This window comes from Calliphora vicina, chromosome 5, assembly GCF_958450345.1.
Source record: "Calliphora vicina chromosome 5, idCalVici1.1, whole genome shotgun sequence".
Classification (NCBI taxonomy): Eukaryota; Metazoa; Arthropoda; class Insecta; order Diptera; family Calliphoridae; genus Calliphora; species Calliphora vicina.
In genome coordinates, this window is record NC_088784.1 from 111,304,511 (window position 1) to 111,324,155 (window position 19,645).

Below are 19,645 nucleotides of genomic sequence, written 5' to 3' on the forward strand. Positions count from 1 at the left end.
TCAGAAAACTTATTTCAACAGACAGACGGACAGACAGACAGACGGACACGGCTTAATCGACTCGCTATCTATAAGGATCCAGAATATATATACTTTATAGGGTCGGAAATGAAAAATGTAGAAATTACAAACGGAATGACAAACTTATATATACCCTTCTCACGAAGGTGAAGGGTATAAAAATAGCTTCACTTTATACAATATCTACCCTATTTGTATGATGCCACTTATTTGGTCAATTCACAAGGTCACTTATCAGTCATCGGCGGCTCGGCTTAACCGATTCTTAGACATTCGGCATAGGTCTCTGCTGGTTGATTACGATAACACAATAAACATAGCATACAGAGTAGTATTCACCCTTATTCTACTTGGCGTCGTCGACATCGTCGTCAATATTGAGTCAAAAAATGGTATATGTTACGCCGATATCGATAACAATTGGTAACTTTTGACAGCGTTTTGTACTTTAACCCGACTTATAAAAGTATAAAATTCTGTCAAAAGTTATCAATTGTTATCGATTTCGGAGAAACACATACCATTTTTTGACTCAATATTGACGACGATGTCGACGACGCCAAGTAGAATAAGGTTGATTATTTTAGGACATATTTGGCTTGAAAAGCAATAAAAACCATTGTGAAATATTAGGACAATATGACCTTGTGAATTGACCAAATATATTTTTAATCGTATGGAAATTTACGATATCGCTCCTTAATACAACTTTTTAAACTCTACAAATCTTATATCTAAGTGTTGATAAGTTGCTAGAAAACTCTTTGACAGCTGTATTACCTGACCAAAGAAGGCTTTTCTACAGCAACTGTAATAAAAAAGCTCCCTAAAGTATGCAGTACAAATTTAGATATTTTATTTGCAAATAAATAAGAACAGGCTGGTGTGCGTGGGTTGGAGAAACTTGAAGAACTAACATTAGTAAATGCTACCGGGCGAAGCCGGTGCGATCAACAAGTTTTAAATAAATGTGAAATATTTTAATTCCTGGATGATATTTTAAGTGCTTCATTATTGACGAATTTATTTACATTTAGGAAGGCATTTAAAATGAATTGGAATGTAATATTGTAATTGGAAACAGGTAATAGAGATATACATTCGGCTGTGCCGAATCTTATATACACTTCACCAAATTATACTTTAAAATAAAAATTAAATATTTTTGGGTAAACAAAATTTTCATTAAATTTTTGTTTTTTTAATGAAAAAAATTTTTTTTTTTAATTTATTAGGGAGAAAAATATTTTTTGGTAAAAAACAATTCGGATTAAAAAATATTTTTTCCGATTTTGACCTATTGTAGGTCCGACTTACTATGGCTTTATATACGTCGTTGCAAAGGTCTTTGAAATATCTATCATTAGATTTCCATATTGTCTATATTATTTACTTAGTAGTCCAGATATAGATAAAAAATAGGTAAAAAATCAAGGATGCCCTGTTTTTTTTGGGTCGATTTTCTCGATTTTAAATAACAACCAAACCGGGACCATATCGGATATACATGTATGTATATTTGTGGGCTACGGAAAGTTGAATTCAACATACAGACAGACGATCCAGAATATATATATGAAAAAAAACGGAATGACCCTTGCCACTCATGGTGAATGGTATAATGACTACTTCCAAATTTTTAGCTGGGTAAGCAGGCAATTAGGATAACATTTTTAATGGCGTTTCTGACAGTAGTGTCAAATGGTAACCAATTTCACTTGTGTGTAAACAAAGTTACATTTTTCTTTTAAAATATCAATAATTTATATTCGTGAGTGATTTGATTTGGAATTATGGACCGATCACCATGAAATTAAGTCGTGTGATTTACGTCTATCTGAAAGTTATTCGTGTTGAATTTTGTGTCTATACCAAAAGTTTTAAGAGATTTATGCACGTTAAAGTGATTTTTGGAAGCGGTTTTATATGGGAGCTATGACTAATTATGGACCGATGGTAACAAAATTTGGTGACATGAATTTTGTATATATAAAATTTATTTGGAGCGAATTTTGTGTAGATATTATGTATAAATTAAACATTTATGACCGATAAAGTCCAATTTCGGGAGTACATTTGTATGGAAGCTAGATGAAATAATGTACCGATTTCAGCAAGTTTCAATAGGCTTGGTCCATGGGCCGAAACAAATTTATGTACCAAATTTTATCGAAGGTTTACATGGACATACGGACGGACGGACATATACCTCCCCACTATGGTGGTGTAGGGTATAATTAGTTATTTTAATTTATTTTTTTCCTTAAAGGCCTTTGAAATACTAGTACCTTCAATTTGATATACAACCCAATTATGAATAAAAAATTCACCGGGAGTTTGCTTCCTGTGAGTTTTTTCCCATTGAATTTGAATAGAAAAAATGAGAAAAGGGAAGAAACTCCCGGGGAATTTTTATTCATAATTGGGCTGATAATGTTACTAACAACAAAAAAAAAACATTTCAACTCAAGTCATGCTGAGGATCTTGATTTGTTCAATAACAAAGTAAAATTTTAGATTTTTAAACAAATTAACAAAAATTATATAAAAGAATTTATTTAAAATGTATTTTTACAGAACAAACAAACATATGTACATATACTTAGTATGTAATAGCTTTACTTTGGAAGTATGATTTCCATAATTTTATACAGCAAATTCGCAACATTATATAAAAATATTTTTTGTTTATTCAAATCCAGTCGCATAAGTTGTTAAACAAAAATATGTATGTATGTAAATTTATATTTTGACAAACGTTTTTTATACTAGACAAATTGATCTTCATGTGCCCGTATATATTCACTTAGCTGCTTTTCCAGCAAAGGTGCAGTCATTCGATCAACATTGACGTTGTAGCTTACAATAAAATGTCGTCCAAAACGTTTACACAATTTCTCCGCCATTCGTTGGGAGTCGGTTATAATTTGAGGTCCTAAAACAAACGTGCCAACGACTTGGTTGTCTTGTGGCATTTTCATAGCTAAAGCGATTTCATCTAAACACTCTGGTTCTGTTAAGCTCAAGAAAACCATTGTAGAACCATTCATTTTTAATATCCGTATGGTATATTTCTGTTCGCCCACCAGGAGCTGCCCTTGGCTGGAGGTAAATGCTTCGTATGCAGTTGCATTTTCCGATTCCCCACATTGTTGTGTATTGTTAGTTGTTGATTCCATTGTGTTGTTTACGTTTTGTTCAGCATTAGGTTTTTTATTGACTGAAAACATTTTGCATGTCATTCTATTAGTGCAGACAGACAACTCGTTACAAATATTTTTCTATTTACGTACATATTTATAGTGAAGTTGTACTATTTTTTACTGCTTATAAATGGAAAAGTGTTAAAAAGTGTTTTTAAAATGAAGTTTATTTCATACATTGGGTCAAAAACTATTTTTATATAGGTATTTAGAAAACGCATTAAATGTTAACTTATTCTCAAAGGTACGACTACTCGTAGTAACGTAGCGCTTTTGTGAATTTAGGGTTGCAATTTATTGTAGAGTTGTATTTTATGAAGGTTTTTGTTTGTTTTTTGCAATTGAATTTTTAAAAATCAGAAAACTATATCACCCCTATCGCGAATCAATATTTCACAGGAAATGTGTTCCCTTTTCCCATTTTTCGTTCATAAAATTTGTTCACGTGGAAAAAAATACCATGTTGTGAAATTTTTAGAAGGAATTTTGTAAACAATAAACAGCTGTTGCGAACAAAATGGGCGGTATTGGATAAGTGGTCATGACCTGTCCCATATATAGTAAATAGTTAGTATTGAATTTCTGGAGAATTGTAACAATAAAGGCCTCTAAACTTGACATGAGTTATTTTGTTACCATTGTACACAGATTAAATAAAAATGGGTGGGATCATAACACTGGGCTTGTCACCATCCATGCCTTAAAACTTTGGGTAAATTACTTCAAATCCATTTTATTTTATTACCATTTTACATAGTTAGGATCAAAATGAACGGGATTGGAACAAGGAGTAAGGTTAATATCGTCACTTAAATGCAAACGAACATAACTACACAAAAATTCAAAATCGAGTTTTTGATTGGTTATGGTTGTTTTTTATGAAACTTCATAGGTACATGCTCACTCAAATTTTTAGACCCCTGCGATCAAAAATTACAACTTTATTAAAGTAAAGAAATTCAAAAGGACTTTATTATTATTGGTTGTATAACGTTTTTTGCTTCTCCTGTAAAAAAAATATAAAAGTGTAGTTACGTCCGCTTGCATTTAAGGTGACGATATTCTTTATCTAATATCCGTTGTTGAGTTAACAAATATATGCACAACTTTTATACTCAATACTTTGCATGAGTTATTATAGCATTGTTTGTAGTTGGAATGTAAATGGATGGGATCAGAGCCGTGTGCGTGGAATCAACAATACAAAGTAAATAATTAATTTCAAATATCTGGAGAACTATTATTGTGAGAATCTTTAAACTATTTTAGAATTTACATACTTCTCTATTATTGAAAGTAGTTGGGCTAAAAATTGAATTGGAGAAAAAAATGGGAGGCATTGAAATAATGGTAATTTAACATTTATAATCGAATAGTTAGTTAAATAACTATTATTGTGTGAGTCTTCAAACGTCATGTAAATTATAATGTTATTAAAGATTTTTAGTATTTTTTAAACAACCTTACATATCTTGATATACCCTTTAAAATTATAGCAAAAAATAACCTTTCTTATTTTACTACGATTGGGGTAGCGAAAGCACACAAAAACAAATTTCACAAACAATTTCAACCACATATTTATGAAGTAAAACACTACATTAATTGCGTTTGGCTGTTATTTTCGCTTTATTTCTTTTTTATAGTTTTTGTTTATAATTTTATATTTATCTCTATATCTATTGAATACAATTTGAAATTATTAATTTTTGTTTGATCGATATTTTAATTGATAAGTTCATTTATTTTGTTTTTGTTTTTTATGTTTTCAAGAGTAAATTTGAATTTCGTTTTTTTTTTAAACATCTCATTAATTTCTATAATCTTTGTGTTTGCTAAATTTTGTCAATAAGTGTTAAAAATTAAAAAAAATATATATATATAGTATATCTTGTGGAAAGAGGGAGGAAAATTAGTTATTAAGAATTTGAGTCAGTATATTTTTTGAATGGCAAACAACGAAATTGTGTTGCGCAGAAGTGCTTCTATAATATATGTATATTGATTTACATTATTTCGGGAGTTTTTAGTTGTATGTTTTCATTTTCTTTTTAAATTCGACTAAAAGAAAATTTATTTATGTATGTTATTGGAAAAAAAAAATAATTATATAGATAATGGAGCTAGGTTTTATTAAAGAAATGAATGATTTGTTTTAAATTATTTAAAAGTAAGGGGGGTAAGGTAATTTGTTAAAAATCTAATTGTATTTTATCATATGGTTGTTGCCGCTTTCTTTGAACGATTTTTGATAATTATATTTAATCTTCATCATCTTCTGATTCAGCTTCTTGCAACCAAGTCAGCCAGTTATTAACCTGGAATAAAGCGGTACCCTTGCCAGGATACTTGTCAGATATTTCCTCTTTCCAATGTATGAATGTCTCTTCGTATATAACTTCAGCTTCGTACAAATATTTGAACCAACGGCATAGCATACCTGAAATAATAATAATAATAACAACGAAATAAATATGGAGTTAAAAACTATACAAAGCAATGGTGGGGGAAGAAGTAGTGCTTACCTTTGGGGAAATTTTCATTTACGCAAAAGACTTGTAGAGCATAGATGGCAATCAATTGCAAGTCGATGCTGTGTCCCAAGAAGGATTTCAGTATTTGGCAGTATTTGTGTAATAAGCTTTCTTCCTTCTGTATGGTTGCTTTGTCGGGGCAATTTTTGATATCTGTTCCCTCGGGGAAGCTGGTTTGTGAGGTCACATATTTGACTACGACTGTCATGAGGGCATTAATAAAACCTTCCTCTTTGTAGTATTTGGCATCGACATTGGCCTTGATCCATTTGTAGAAATTAGTTGGGTCGGGATCGGTTGTTAATTGTTTGTTCATTTCAGCTTGTACTTTTAACAACGGATAGAGGAATGTCAACGAGCGATCATCAAGAATTTCTGCTAAACGAGTCTTATTGCGATCGGCTTCAGGCAGACAATTCATTAAATCAACTTTGCTAGCACGGAACTGGTCCTCTAATTGCTCTTTGCCAATGTTCTTGTGTAACTGTTGGAGCACCAGTAAGAATAATGGATAATGCTGGCCGTTGTCTGTGTAGTTGGCAATATCATTGAGTTTCAAAAGACATGTATCTCCCACTGTGGCCTTTGCCAATAGATTGGCGACAAATGTTGTTATACGCGGGTTTAGCGCTTCGCGTTCATTCATTTTCTTGACCACATGTTTGAAGACCTCGAGCAGAAGGTTGGGCTTAATGTTGGCCTGCTTCTTGAGGGCTTGCAAAAAGTTGAGAACGCGATCCAAATATTGTTCATCTGCTATTTCCAAAACATCTAAGACTGTACTGATGCAAACATCTTTCATACACTTTTCTGGAACTTTTAATTCCAAGAAACCTTCAACTACTTCGTTCAATTGCTTATCAATGGGGTTTGATTTGTTTTCGTGTTCATTTTCAGAATTTTCATTGATTAAGTCTTCTATTGGGGTGTAGAAGAATTTCTCTTTGATGTAGGTGGCAGTTTTCTTAAGCACCTCTTCTTTGTTGAAGGTCTTTTCCTTCTTTTGTTGCTTTGCGGATCCATTAGCACCGGGAGTTTTTTCAGTTGATCCCTGTTTTGTTATCAGCTGCACCTGAGGTGTATTAAGAAGCGATTTCTTTTCATTGCCATCCTCCTGGTGATCGAAGCCTCCAGTGTTTCTCTGATTGATGGAGGAATTGCTAGAAAAGTTGGGATTGGATGAAGTGTTTTTCAAGGATCTCTCGTTATTGCCCAAGTTCTGTGAGTTCTTGTATTCTGCTTCGGCTGATGGCGTGGAAGATGGTCGAGCATTTTGTTGGGATGAGCTCAGGTGCGATGTTGGTGTGCCCAAGAGGGGATATTGAGCATTCGACAACTGTGTGTCATTTTTTTGGTTGAATCCTCCCCCAAATCCACCTGTGGAAGGCCCAACATTGCTTTGGTGGCTTCCGTTGGGTGGTGTAGACATCGGCAGCATAGATGGAAGTTTATGATTTTGTGAGGCTGCCTTAAAAAGCAATGAATTTGCAGCTGGTCTCATTTGCAAATTCTCAACAGAGTCTTGATTTGTTGAGATGAGATTACGCTTGAAACGGGGTGCCAATTCCTTACTAGTCATGTTCAATTGATTGCCACCATTATTGTTGTACTGGGATCCGGATTGATCACCACCTCTTTGATGTTGGCGATCTTCGCGATGACCGCGATCACCGCCACTGCCTAGACCATTTTGGTTATTGTGTTTGTTGTAACGGTTGTTGTAATTACCATTGCCGCCTTGATTATTGCGATGATCTCTATTGTTGTATGATCGGTTGTTTCCTACAGGAGTGGTGAATCTTTAAAAATGAGAATAGAAATAGAGAAATAAATGAAAGCGGATCGAATTAACGAGAACGTGGATTTGTGTACTTACGGTGATATAATTGGTGATGATCCCGTAACACTCAATCCCGAAAACATGTCATTTAAACCTCCCGGTTGTAAATTGATCGTTAAGCGATTCATCCAGTTGTCACTATCACGATCGTCACGATTATTGCGCATATCACGGTTGCGATTAGTGAACGGAGTGCGTATTAATGGCTCATCATCGCTGCGTATTTGCTTGATCGGCACTGGGCCCTCAGTGTTGACCACCTTGCGAGGTATCCAGTTGTTTTCACGCAATTCGATGACATCTTTTAGCATAAAGCGTATCCTGGGTGGATAGTCAGTAGATTTTGAACGACGTTCCAATGTCTCAAAGTACTGGTTCATCAGCTCTTTGCCCTGTTCTGAATCCAAGTTCTTGCCGCACGTCTTGAGCAACTGTGCCAAGCACTCCATGTCCTCGCACATTTCTTCCTTCGAGGCCGTACGTTTCTTTTTCTTATCCAGCAACTCCATAATGCACTGATGTAGCACGTTCTTGGAGAGCATGTCCAACTTGTGTAGCTCGCCGATGAATTTGACATTGCCGAGCATGCGCTGTTTGGCCAAGTGGCGACGTTCCTCTTCGTCGGCTTCATTTTCGGCTGCTGCTTGTTGAGGACGATGTACCTTATTGAATTGCGTATCTCCGTCGGCGACGTCACGCTTTAAACGATTATTAAATTTGTCACGACAGACCGCGATCAGTAGTCTTAAGAATGTGCACGAACTGTTTGAATCCTTTTCAAATGATGGAGCTTCTTCTGATAGCCGTTTGCACAGCTGTGCGTACATAGACGAGTATTTAGGCTCATCCAATGCCTTATCGAAAATAAGTAAAATAACGCCGTTCAAAATAACAATTGAATTTAAATCAAGTTTGAGTAATTCGTCGCTTAGTTCTTGGAACTTTTCTGGAGTCAATTTATTGAGAATACCGCGAACCTAGAGAATACAAAAAGTCCAACAAACATCACGAAAAGTTAGTTAAAGTTAAGTTAAACAATATTGGTTATAGGTGGATTATGTGGGTGTTAGAAAAAAGTAAGTACCTTTCTGAAAACTGCATCATTCTTTTCGGCTTGAGAAAGTCCATGCTGAGGACGCAAAGATGGTGGCACCCAACGTCCAGCCGATGGTGGAGGTGTAGGAGCCGGTGTAGGATGCTGGCTTGCGTTTGCTAAAGCTGGCGAATTTGGCGAAATGCCACGCGATGATGATGACGAATTTACGGTCGATGATGGTACTGACGATGAGTGACCACCACCCAATGCATTATCTCCTGCGCGTGTGGATGGTGAGCGATTATTCAATGACCTATTGTTCGAATTGTTGTCGTTAGATGAACGATCGCCGCGATAATCCGAATAACCACCGGCACCGCCGCCGCGTTCTCCGCCCGACTGACGTAAAGCAGAAGGGGGTAAACGACGTTCTAAACTATTTGTGTTGCTATCCGAAGAACCGTTTTGAACCGAATTGTTGTTTTGGTTGCCGTTATTGTTATAACGCCCGCCGCCGCCTCCTCCACGAGGGGAGTCTTCGTAATCCCGATAATTATTGCCTACGTAATCGTCTCTTTCGCGCTCGCGGTCACCACCTCTCTCTCTTTGAGATGAACGATAATTGGAGTTGTTGTTGCCGTTTAGATTGCCATCATTGGCGTTTGATCGGGATCCGTATGATTTGCTATTGTTGTAGTTGTTGTTGTAGCCAGTGTTAGTTGATGAACCGTACTGACGCTGTTGTCCGTTTCCATTGCCGTTTTCGTAACGTGAGCCCTGGTGTGAGCGGTAGTTGCTTCCAGAGCTCGAATTTATGTTGCGTGTATAGCCGCCATCAGATTGTGAGTTGTGCGGTTGATAGTTACGTCGACCGCCCTCGTTGTAGTTGCTGTTGTGGTTATTGTAACCGCCTCCTCTTCCCTCGTGTCCGCTGCGTCCACCGTTATCGTTGTTGTTTGCGTTTAGTGAACCGCCGCGTCCTCCTCCAGTGTTGCTGTTGTTGTATGGGTTGCCTCCGTTGCCAGTGTTAGCGTTGTTGCCAATACCACCAGCTTGAGAGCCTCCCAAAATGTCACTATTTTTGTTATAGTAACGCGACGACGACGAATCACTCTGGAAAGATCGTCGAGGCCGTGGGCTTACTTCAGAATCGTGTTGACGAATTTTGGCGGAATTCTTGTTATAACCAGTCGAAAAGTGTCCCGAAGCAGTAGAAGCTCCAGATCTGTTGCCAGCGCCGTTCAAGTTATTGCGGCCTTCACCGGAATTGGGAGAGCGCTTATAACTGCCGTTACCCCCTTCGTTGTTCACACGTTTGCCGCTGCTGCCGCCGCTGTGATTACCTCCGCCGTTAGTCGGCGAGGAGCCTTTATCGATCTTTAGGAGATTCTTCAAATTATTAAAGGTGTCCGATGCAGTGGTAATGGGCAAAAGATTAGCACTGGTATTAAGCAGGGTTTTCCCGACAGTAGGTGTCGGCGGGGATTGGCCTCCGCCCCCTCCTCGATTGTTAAAGCTGTCGTTAAAACACTCAGAATCGCTTTGATTAGCCGTTATTGCTAGCTTCAAATTGCTGCCTCCGATGCTTGGATCACCGGTACTGCTGCCTCCCTCAATGGTGCTTGTTTTATAATTGCGGTCCTGCAACGCGAAATTATTAGCAAGAGCTGCTTCTGGTGGCTCTACAGTGTTGGTGGAATTCCAACGCTGTCTTGGATCGTCGTAAGACTGAGAGAAATGAGTGTTTAGCGTTGAATGAGGAATGGTGAAAACTTTAAAAAGAACACAGGGGCAAACAAATATTCTATATATTTACGAATATATAATAGTCCTGCAACACGATATATCGGTTGCTGGTTTTTTATATATTTGAGTTTGTTTCTTTCTTTATTTTGTTTTATTATTAACTAGCACTGTTCCTGAACAAGGACAATGCAATTTAAGTTTTTATTCTTCTATCTTTTTTTGAAATAATTGTTTGGAAGCAATTTTTCTTTTACTTCTTGTTCTTACTCGTTTACAACAAACACAAAGTTACACTTATTTATCAAAATACTATTGATTTATTATTACACAAGTTACACGACGCGAAACCGTTTGATTTGATTTTCTTTTATTTATTTTTTAAGTTAAAATTTGAAAATTTCAACAAATAAAATTATTTAAAAGATTTCTATGATTTAAATTTAAATTATTTGGTCTTTAAAATAAAGATTTTAATTTGATCTAAAAATTTAAAGCGGAATAAAAATCCCTTATTTTTTTTCTTTATTTCTAGATAGATGTCTTGAAGTCCTGAAAGTAAAAGAAAAATACAAATTCAATTAATATATTTCGGGTGGTAGTGAGTGGTAACGAAAAAGGAATTGGAAAGTTTCACCGAATACTTATTTATTTCTAAAAGCAAATATGGGCCAATAACAGCGACGAAAGAAACCGATTTATGTATGTATGTGAGTACAATGAGTGGTATTAGAACTATAATAAACTTTTAAACTTATGAACGTATTATATTTAGCTATTAGAACCAAAACAAATTTCATTTAATCGCGAGTCTGCGTGATAGTAAGAATTTGTAAATGTTTCATGCGTAACGTGCGTTGAGAGAGTGATTGTAAACAAAAATCCTCACTCTCCCATTTATAACTACAAGTCAGCGTTGTCAATTTTTTTTTTATTTCAAAAGACATTGAACTAATGAAAAAAACGCATTTTTCGCAACAAAAAAAAAAAAAAAAAAAAAAGGTAAAGTAGGTAAAGTAGGTACCTATAATTTTTATTAAAATTAATAAAACTTCATCGAAATACGTGCAATCAAATTCTTTGATAGGGTAAATTTTTAATACACAAAAATTAATCACAAATTTCAAAAATAATTAGAGGTATTTACAATGTAGAGTACTTCGGCTGGTAAAGTGGTAAAAAAAAGCACATTAGCACACAATACATTAGAACTTCCTCTTATTCCTTTACACTTTTGCTTTTAAAAATATGTAGGTACCTATATAAGTAAATTTTTATGATGTATGTATATAAGTTATTTGGGGGCTTCGGAAAGTTGATTTCAACAGAATTAGAATAAAATGCATTATTATTATTAAATTTTTAAACTGTTTTTAATTTTGTCACTTTCCAATGTTATCAAACACAAATATTTACAGTTGGAATGTTAACAGCTGAAGATCAGCTGGGCTAATGAGTACACTATACATTAAATGTACCGTGATAGGAAGAAAACGGAAAAAAGGATTACAAATTCTGTAAGTGGTTTCCCAATATATTTAAAAAATTAACGTGTGATTTCAAAATGTTAGTTATTACTGTTTGTAGTAAAAATAATTTTTCAATGAATTGCAAATTTTAAAATTAGTGTCACCAATTTTTCCGGAAACACTATAAAAAGCACCGAGCTGAAATTTTATAAAAGCACGAAATACAATGCTGTGTTTACATACTGAGTTAACAAAGCAGCTACAAGTGCATTTTATTTTAAAATGAGCGTGAGCTAATTCGTACAAAGTTTTGTTTGTTTTTATATCTACATACACTTTTTTTATTTATTCATATATTGAAAAACCAGTTTCAATACAAAATTTCACTTGTTTGTCTGGTTGGAGAAGGACGTTTTTGCAAATTAATGTTTTCGTTTCTCTTAAATAAAAAAAGAAAAGCTAATTTTATATAAAAAAAAATATGTATTTCAATATAAACACCAAGTTTAAAAACTGTTTAATTAAAATACACTCACATAATAAACATGTTTTTTTGTTTTATTTTAATTTGAGGTTAACAGAATTTACCAGTGGTTTAATAATGAATCATTCAGATCCATTCAATGTTTACTAGTGTGGGGATGTATGTACTGTGTATGGATGTGTGTATCTATACTTGTTTGTACGTGTTTGTCTGGCTGTAAATGTGGAAACTTTCTTTGTTCTTCCAGTACAAAGAAAGAATTATAGAATAAACAAAAAACCTAACACAAGGTGAAAAAATATAATAAAATGCATGAACTAAACAATTTTAAAAACGTCACAAAATAATGATACATACATACACACACACACACACAAAACAATACATACATAAAATGATCACAATATGATGCGAATGTAGAAATAAAAAGCGAGAGGAGAGAGAGTCAATAACGTACAAGTCCTTTGGAACCAGGAGCAATGCACTTTTTTTCTACAAACGATTGTCTTTGTGTCTATATATTATAAACAGGTCATTGATTTCATTTTTCAAATTTGGGTAGTTTTTCTTAAATTATAAGGGTGTTTTTTTCTGAGAAATTTTTTGAGGGTGTTAATAAAAATCACCCTAACTAATCCTTGTAAATTTACACAACTAACGAGGGTTGAAAATTATTTTTCACTCCACACTAAAATTTGCTATTTTCCAATTTGAGGTTATATTTTTGTGGCATCCCCTGTAGAAAATACAGCAACAAAATGGGCAACCTACATTTCATATTATTTTGACCTCAATTTTTTTTAAGAGAGCTACAAAATTGTTTTTAACGATTTTTACAGATAACAAATGTACTATGTAATTTTCTGAAATCATTTTTGTAAACCAATAAAAAATAATAATTGTCTCCAATTATAATTTTTATAAAAACTTTTAAAGGTCAAAGTTCTTCTTAGTACAATAAAAAACGATAAATATATGCAGTATAATTTCCATTAAATACATTGTAGATAGTATACAAAGTGAAATTTTCTACAAACAAAGTGAAGCTGTGAGTCTCCTCAAGTGGCGGGGTTTTTCTTAGCTATTCATACTCACAAAAACGCCATTTGTTTTGTAAACGTAGTCTCTTTTTTTCATTATATGGTTGAAAGAAAAAATATTTTCTTCAACTATAGCCGCCATCTTGATTAATCAATGCTTTCAACATCTTTAACATTTTACATTTAATTTTGACTTTACATTATTACCGTTAGATTGTTTTTAAGTTTATTAAATACATTTTGTTTTCCAGTGTTTGTAATAATATGCAATTATTGATTCTGTTTTATTGTATTTCAAGGCTGCTTCCGCCAGTTAGCCAAGCCCCGAGTATAGAAAAAAATTTAATATCATCGATGTCTCATTTTTCTCATATGTACACACACACACTCACGTTTTACTTTAGGAAAACTTAAATATTTTAATATTAACAGCAATTTTTAATGTTTTTATTTGCTTTGGGCTTAAATATACAATTTTTACACACTTTTATATATTTTTAATAAACTTACCTCTATGTAAAATATTTTTCACTGCAGAATCGATGCACAAAGAGACGAAATTCCAAAGACAAATATCAAGTGAAATAAAAACCACACAACATTCGTATTTTACGAATATTGTCGTCAATTGGTCGCAAAGTGATGCCAAGTTTAGAAAAGTGAGTTTCTAGAAAATGTAGCTTTTGTATAAGTCTCCTGAATACAACACTATGTTATACTTTGTGACTATGTAGTGGCAACACCGCGGCTGACATGAGCGGCTTTTACAAGTTGAAGTGGCAACACCGCGGCCGCCATGGGCGGCGACATCAGCAAAAAAATTTTATACCCTTATTTATATTTAAAATTGGTATTTTGAAGTATAATTTGGTGAAGGGTATATAAGATTCGGCACAGCCGAATATAGTTCTCTTACTTGTTTTTATATGAAGTTTTTACGGTTTATATTTGGGGGGTCTATCAGCCAAAAATTCACATAAGAAATACACAGGCGTGAGCATGTGAGCTGCTGATGTCAGCCGCGTGAGCTGGAGTAGGAGTATAAAGTTGCCAGATTGATAGCACTTTATTATCTCTAGTTTTTCTAACGTTGTTAACTCCATTTCCAAAAAAAAAAAGTTCCACTGCTACTCACAAGAAACTAAAAAAAATAAATTTAATATTTTAATCAAAGTAAATTAATATTAATTTACTTTGATTTTAATCTATTATGGAACCCAATTTTGAAAATTAAAAAAAGCTTCAGTAGTGATTTTGGAAAGATATTTAGATATTTATCACACTCTAGTTTTTTGTAACTTTGTTGTTACTAGTCCATTTTAAAAAACGTTCGAGAAAAATTTAATTTTGGAAGTAATAAGAATGTATTCAGGAGCCAGTTTCTGGAAATATACCAGAGCGATCCAGCTTTGTGGCTGTTTAAGATGGCCCAACGCCAAAGAAAAAGGGATCAATCAGCCTGCAGATTGAAAAGATGAAAGAGGTGAATCCTGAGGCAAACCGGGTAACCGTTTTAAAGAAAATAAACATATTTAAAGCCGCAATACGAGAGAAGCCCAAAAGATAAAAAACAGCATGAGGTCAGGGTCATCAAAAGATGAACTTTACAGACCTAAATTGTGGTATTTGGAGTAAACGAAGTTCTTGGACGAGACTGATGGTAACGCCATCGGAATAACGTCCGTAGAAAGCGATATGGTAAGTAGAAATGTACCTGATTACATACACAGAAACAAGTTTCAACATAAATGTTATGATTTCATTGATTTCAATTCATAACATTTATAAATAACACTTTGTCAGAACTTGAATAGCGACCAAATGGGGGTTGTAGGCCTAGGTGGGGAGAAAGATTCTGAAACACCCTCAAAACAAACTGTTTTAGGGTAGGTCGTAGTACTTAAGTACCTCTAACTCACACATTTTTAGACCGATTTTAAACAATTATGGAAAGGCAAAGAATTAAGCTTTCATAAAATGTATGTATGAAATGTATATTTCAAGAAATTAGGTATGTTATAAAAAATTTCGCATTGTTTTCGTAATTTTTCAATTTCAACAATAGATATTTTAATTTTTTAGCAAATACAGTAGTTTTGACTTACCTGCCTTTTACTTAAGAGCATTTTGCATATATGTAAGTGCACAAAACTTGTGTTTTGTATATTTATTTACCAAACTCCATATAAATTCGTTAATTTAAGTGCATTGTTCATACCTGCACATTTAAGATAAGTGCATAATACTTTGGAAGCTATAACTGGTTTTCATGAAAAAAATTTAATTTAGCTGCCTAATACAAAATTAAATCAAAACAAATAAGAAAAATACGATTTTGAATGAAAAAATATGTTGTAAACTTCTTAATAATTTTAAAAGTAGCTAAAATATCAATCTGATGTTATTTTTAGACGGAAAAATCACAAAGCTTCATGTAAATTATTTGCCGTTAGCTGCTTTTTTGGGTAGTAAACTGTAAATGCACTTACCAGCATTAATGAGCAGGTAAGTGCATTTTTAACTTACCTGGACAAGATATCGTGCAAAGTTGATTGTGCAGGTAAGTCAAAATTACTGTACTAAAAATGTGTTAATGGAAACTTGAATAACTTTCACAATTTTCATCCGATTTGAAATATGAAAACCATGTTTTGTTAAGAACTAATTCATTATATAATACAATTATAATGCAATTTATTATAATATATAATATTTACGTAAAAGAACAAAAATGTCCGTCATGTACAATTTTATAATATTTATGAACATAGTTGCAAGTGAAACAAATTTAGGACATTTTATGTAGTAAAAATGGAAGCAACATGATAAATAAATAAATCTCTAATTTAAATGTTTAATATAGGTCAAAAAATAGGTCAAAATTTGGACCTATTTTCTCGATTTTAAATAGAAACCGAGCCGGAAGAATTCCGGAGATATTGATATATGAATCTTGTATGTAAGTTGTTTGGGGGCTTCGAAAAGTTGATTTCAACAGGCTTAATCGACTCTGCTATCTATAAGGATCCAGAATATATACATATATGGGTATTTCATGTCAAGTAACCAACTTTTCAAATCGATGTCTTCCGAACTCAGACACAATTTTTCAACAAGATCGGTCGAGAACTCTCTGAGTTATAGGGGGTAAAATTTTGACATTTTGGTCAAACAGGTGTTTTTTCTTATCCATGTAACTTATTACCTATTGTTCTTAGCAAAATGTGTCCCAAATAGTTTAGATAGCTCTTTCTTCAATTTTTCGAAAAAAAAATATTAAAAAAAAATAAATTTTTAATATTTTTTTCCGAATCAAAAACTTTTTTGACTTTTTTTTAAAATGGGCCCTTTTTTTCTTAAAATAAAGCTTAGATATTTTCCTTGAACACCTATTTGGCTTAGTGGGATGCGAGTGGGATATCTATCAAAATAAATATTTTGTAACTCAAAACATACAATTTTTTACTTTTTTTGCAAAATCAAAAACTTTGTTGACTTTTTTTTTCAAAATGAAGACCCTTTTGGTCGCTTAGTGGGATGCGAGTGGGATATCTATCAAAATAAATATTTTTTAACTCAAGACTTTAAATTTTTGAGTTTTTTTTTGCAAATACGAATTTTTTTTCAAAATGGGCCTTTTAAACATTTTTTTTAGTCAAAAGAAAGCTTAGGTCCATTCCTTTAAGATATTTTTAGTCCCTTAGTTGGATGCGAGTGGGATATCTATCAAAATAAATATTTTATAACTCATGAAATACAATTTTTAATTTTTTTTTGCAAAATCGAATTTTTTTTCCAATATGGGCCCTTTTTTAAATAATAATTCTATAAAATTCAAAAAAAAAAGTTGTATTTTTTGTGGAATTTTGTTCAAGTTTTTGTTGTGTAAAAAAAATCAGAGTGTTTCCATTTTTTGAAATGATTAACCTTAATAATAGCATTTAAATAATTGTTTATTTAATCGTTATTTTAAAATAAAACAATTCTTAAAATAGGAAATTGTGTAACAAGAAAGTAAATTGAGTTTTTCGTAGCTAGAAATGGGGGGTCTTCAAACTAATCAGTTCCATAAGAAATACACAGTCGTGAGCGTATAAGTCATTTGAAGTGAGCCGGAGGGTCTCTACTACTACTTATATGCAACTGTGGCCTAAAAGGCCACGTCAAGGCAAATTCATATAAGGTGTACTCGTCCCTACAACAGTACAAAAACAATATACATTTTGTTTTCGCTTTTTACCCCATCTGTCAAAAAAAAGAAACAACTGTCTACAAAGTAAGGCGAATTTAATATTAAACTGGAATTTAACAACACAGGGTAAGATTTTTATTTATTGCTTCATTTAATGTGGAGGATGTTAAAATGTTCGATTATGAGTTCAAACGCGTGGAGAAACAGAAGAAATTGAATATAAAACAACGGAAGAAAAGTGGACGCATTAAAAATAAAGAAACACACACAAGTGTATGGCGCGCACTTGAAAGTGAACAAAATAAACACAAATTTTGACAGTTGGGGTAAACCAGCTGATGATCAACTGGGCTAACGAGTACACCTTATATGAATTCGCCTTGGGCCACGTAATTGACAACAAGTTCCAAATAGAAACGTACCATATAAAAGCAAATTTTATTAAATTTGTATTTATTATTAACAAAAATGTTTTATAAAGTTGTGATTTTAACACTTTGTGCTTACATTGCACTATCATCAGCTCAAAAATTTACCTCAGAGCAAGTAAAATGTCATGGTGAGTAAAATAACTTTACGTATTTTTAAAATTGTATCTAAAGTTCTTTCATTTCCATCCTCATACCAATCTTAAAGTTTGCAAAGCGGTCGTGCAGGAAATCGAAGATGAAGTTTCCAAAGTAGATCCCGCCAAGAGAGTAGATGTCAGTGGTTTCAGATTGGATGCCAGTGGAAATGCAATTAGCAAAAGTGTTCCTATGGCCAAATCCGAAATGTTTTTAACTGAAGTCATGGAAAAGATTTGTGATAGAATGGAAGACTACTTAAGGGCCACCCACAAAAAGACTGGTAAATTTATGTTAATGAAAATTATGGTTGATGGCAAAATGAATCCCGAGTCAAGCAATGTCGACTTTATACAAGACGAAGATCTTAACAAAAGCCTGGGACATTACGTGAGTATAATATACATTTGTTATTATTAATTGATTAGTTTCTAAAGTTTTATTAATCTATTATATTTGTTGCATAGTGTCTAGAAATTTTGGAAGATCACGAAGAGGCATTTTTAAAAAGCTTCCAGTCACCTACACTGGACGAAAATTTAGACATACAAATTTGTTCCTCACAGTCCAAGTATTGTAAAGATGCTCCACTCCAGGAGGACTATGAATTTGATGATAAAGACGAACTGTGATTTTATATTGTTAATAAACTGCTTTAGTTACCATGCAAAACTGAAAACGTTTCTAAGCCTGCCTTAATAGAAAATGTTTAAATTAATTTATTATCCATGTTAATATTTAACATTTTATTTTATACAAACATTTAATAAATAGAAAATAAAAATTTATTGAAATTTTGTATATTTTTTTTTTCTAGAAAAGCTACGTAAATCAATGATAAGATTTACTTATCAACAATATAGTTTTTTGTACAAAACTGATACTTTGTTAATATGTATGTTCTGATTTTTGGAGAAATAAGAACAATCCATGATTACTTCTAAATTTAATTAAGAATCGATCATAAAGTGCAAAAATCTAAATAAAAACTTCTATAATTTTGTAAATACAGCATTTTTGAGAAAAAAAACAACAATACTGTGTTTTTTAATAATATGTGGTCAATCAGTAATAACTTCAACATTTAATCAAAAATCTATCATTTGTAAGAACAAAAATGTTTTTTTTTTAAAAATTTCTCTTTTTCGAATTTTGAAAAATATTCCCTAATTAATTCAATATAATGTTTTTTGTGTATTTTTAATAAATAAAGCAAAAAGAGGATTTAGAAAAATAAAATTATTAATTTAAAATAATTAATTTTACGTGAAAAACATTTCCAAAAGATGTAAATTTTTGTGAAAAAATATTTTTTTTTAATTATGTAGCCTAAATAGGATTAATCTTTAATCAATAAAAAAAATTTTCTTTATAAAAAAAATCGCGAGCTTTTCGAAATTAAAAGAAATACAAATTGAAATGTGAAAATCTGAAGACCATATGTAGGTCTATTTGTTTGTTATGTCTTGTGGAATTCATTATATACAGGCCTGTCACAGAATGCCATTCTAATCGAA

General features: G+C 32.9%; 2 protein-coding genes and 1 long non-coding RNA gene across 3 annotated transcripts; 1 reads left to right on the forward strand and 2 right to left on the reverse strand.

The window, feature by feature from the left end:
* Window positions 1–4,829: 4,829 nt before the first annotated feature.
* NAT1 (N-acetyltransferase 1) lies at window positions 4,830–10,440 on the reverse strand (the record flags this gene model as incomplete). Its single annotated transcript, XM_065510614.1, has 4 exons — window positions 4,830–5,664; window positions 5,750–7,557; window positions 7,635–8,575; window positions 8,683–10,440. Coding segments are annotated over 4 exons (4,686 nt in total), but the record flags the coding sequence as incomplete, so codon positions are not given.
* A 166-nt stretch (window positions 10,441–10,606) lies between these two features.
* LOC135959629 (uncharacterized) lies at window positions 10,607–13,975 on the reverse strand. The gene is made up of 2 exons (XR_010576551.1): window positions 13,881–13,975; window positions 10,607–10,929 (listed from the first exon to the last, which is right to left on the reverse strand). It is a non-coding gene; the product is annotated as an uncharacterized LOC135959629 (long non-coding RNA).
* A 4,005-nt stretch (window positions 13,976–17,980) lies between these two features.
* On the forward strand, window positions 17,981–18,916 carry sel (canopy family protein seele). Its single transcript, XM_065511913.1, has 3 exons — window positions 17,981–18,121; window positions 18,199–18,518; window positions 18,596–18,916. Exons 1-3 carry the CDS (start codon window positions 18,031–18,033, stop codon window positions 18,758–18,760), a joined length of 576 nt encoding a protein of 191 aa, XP_065367985.1. The 5' UTR covers window positions 17,981–18,030; the 3' UTR covers window positions 18,761–18,916.
* Window positions 18,917–19,645: the final 729 nt, after the last annotated feature.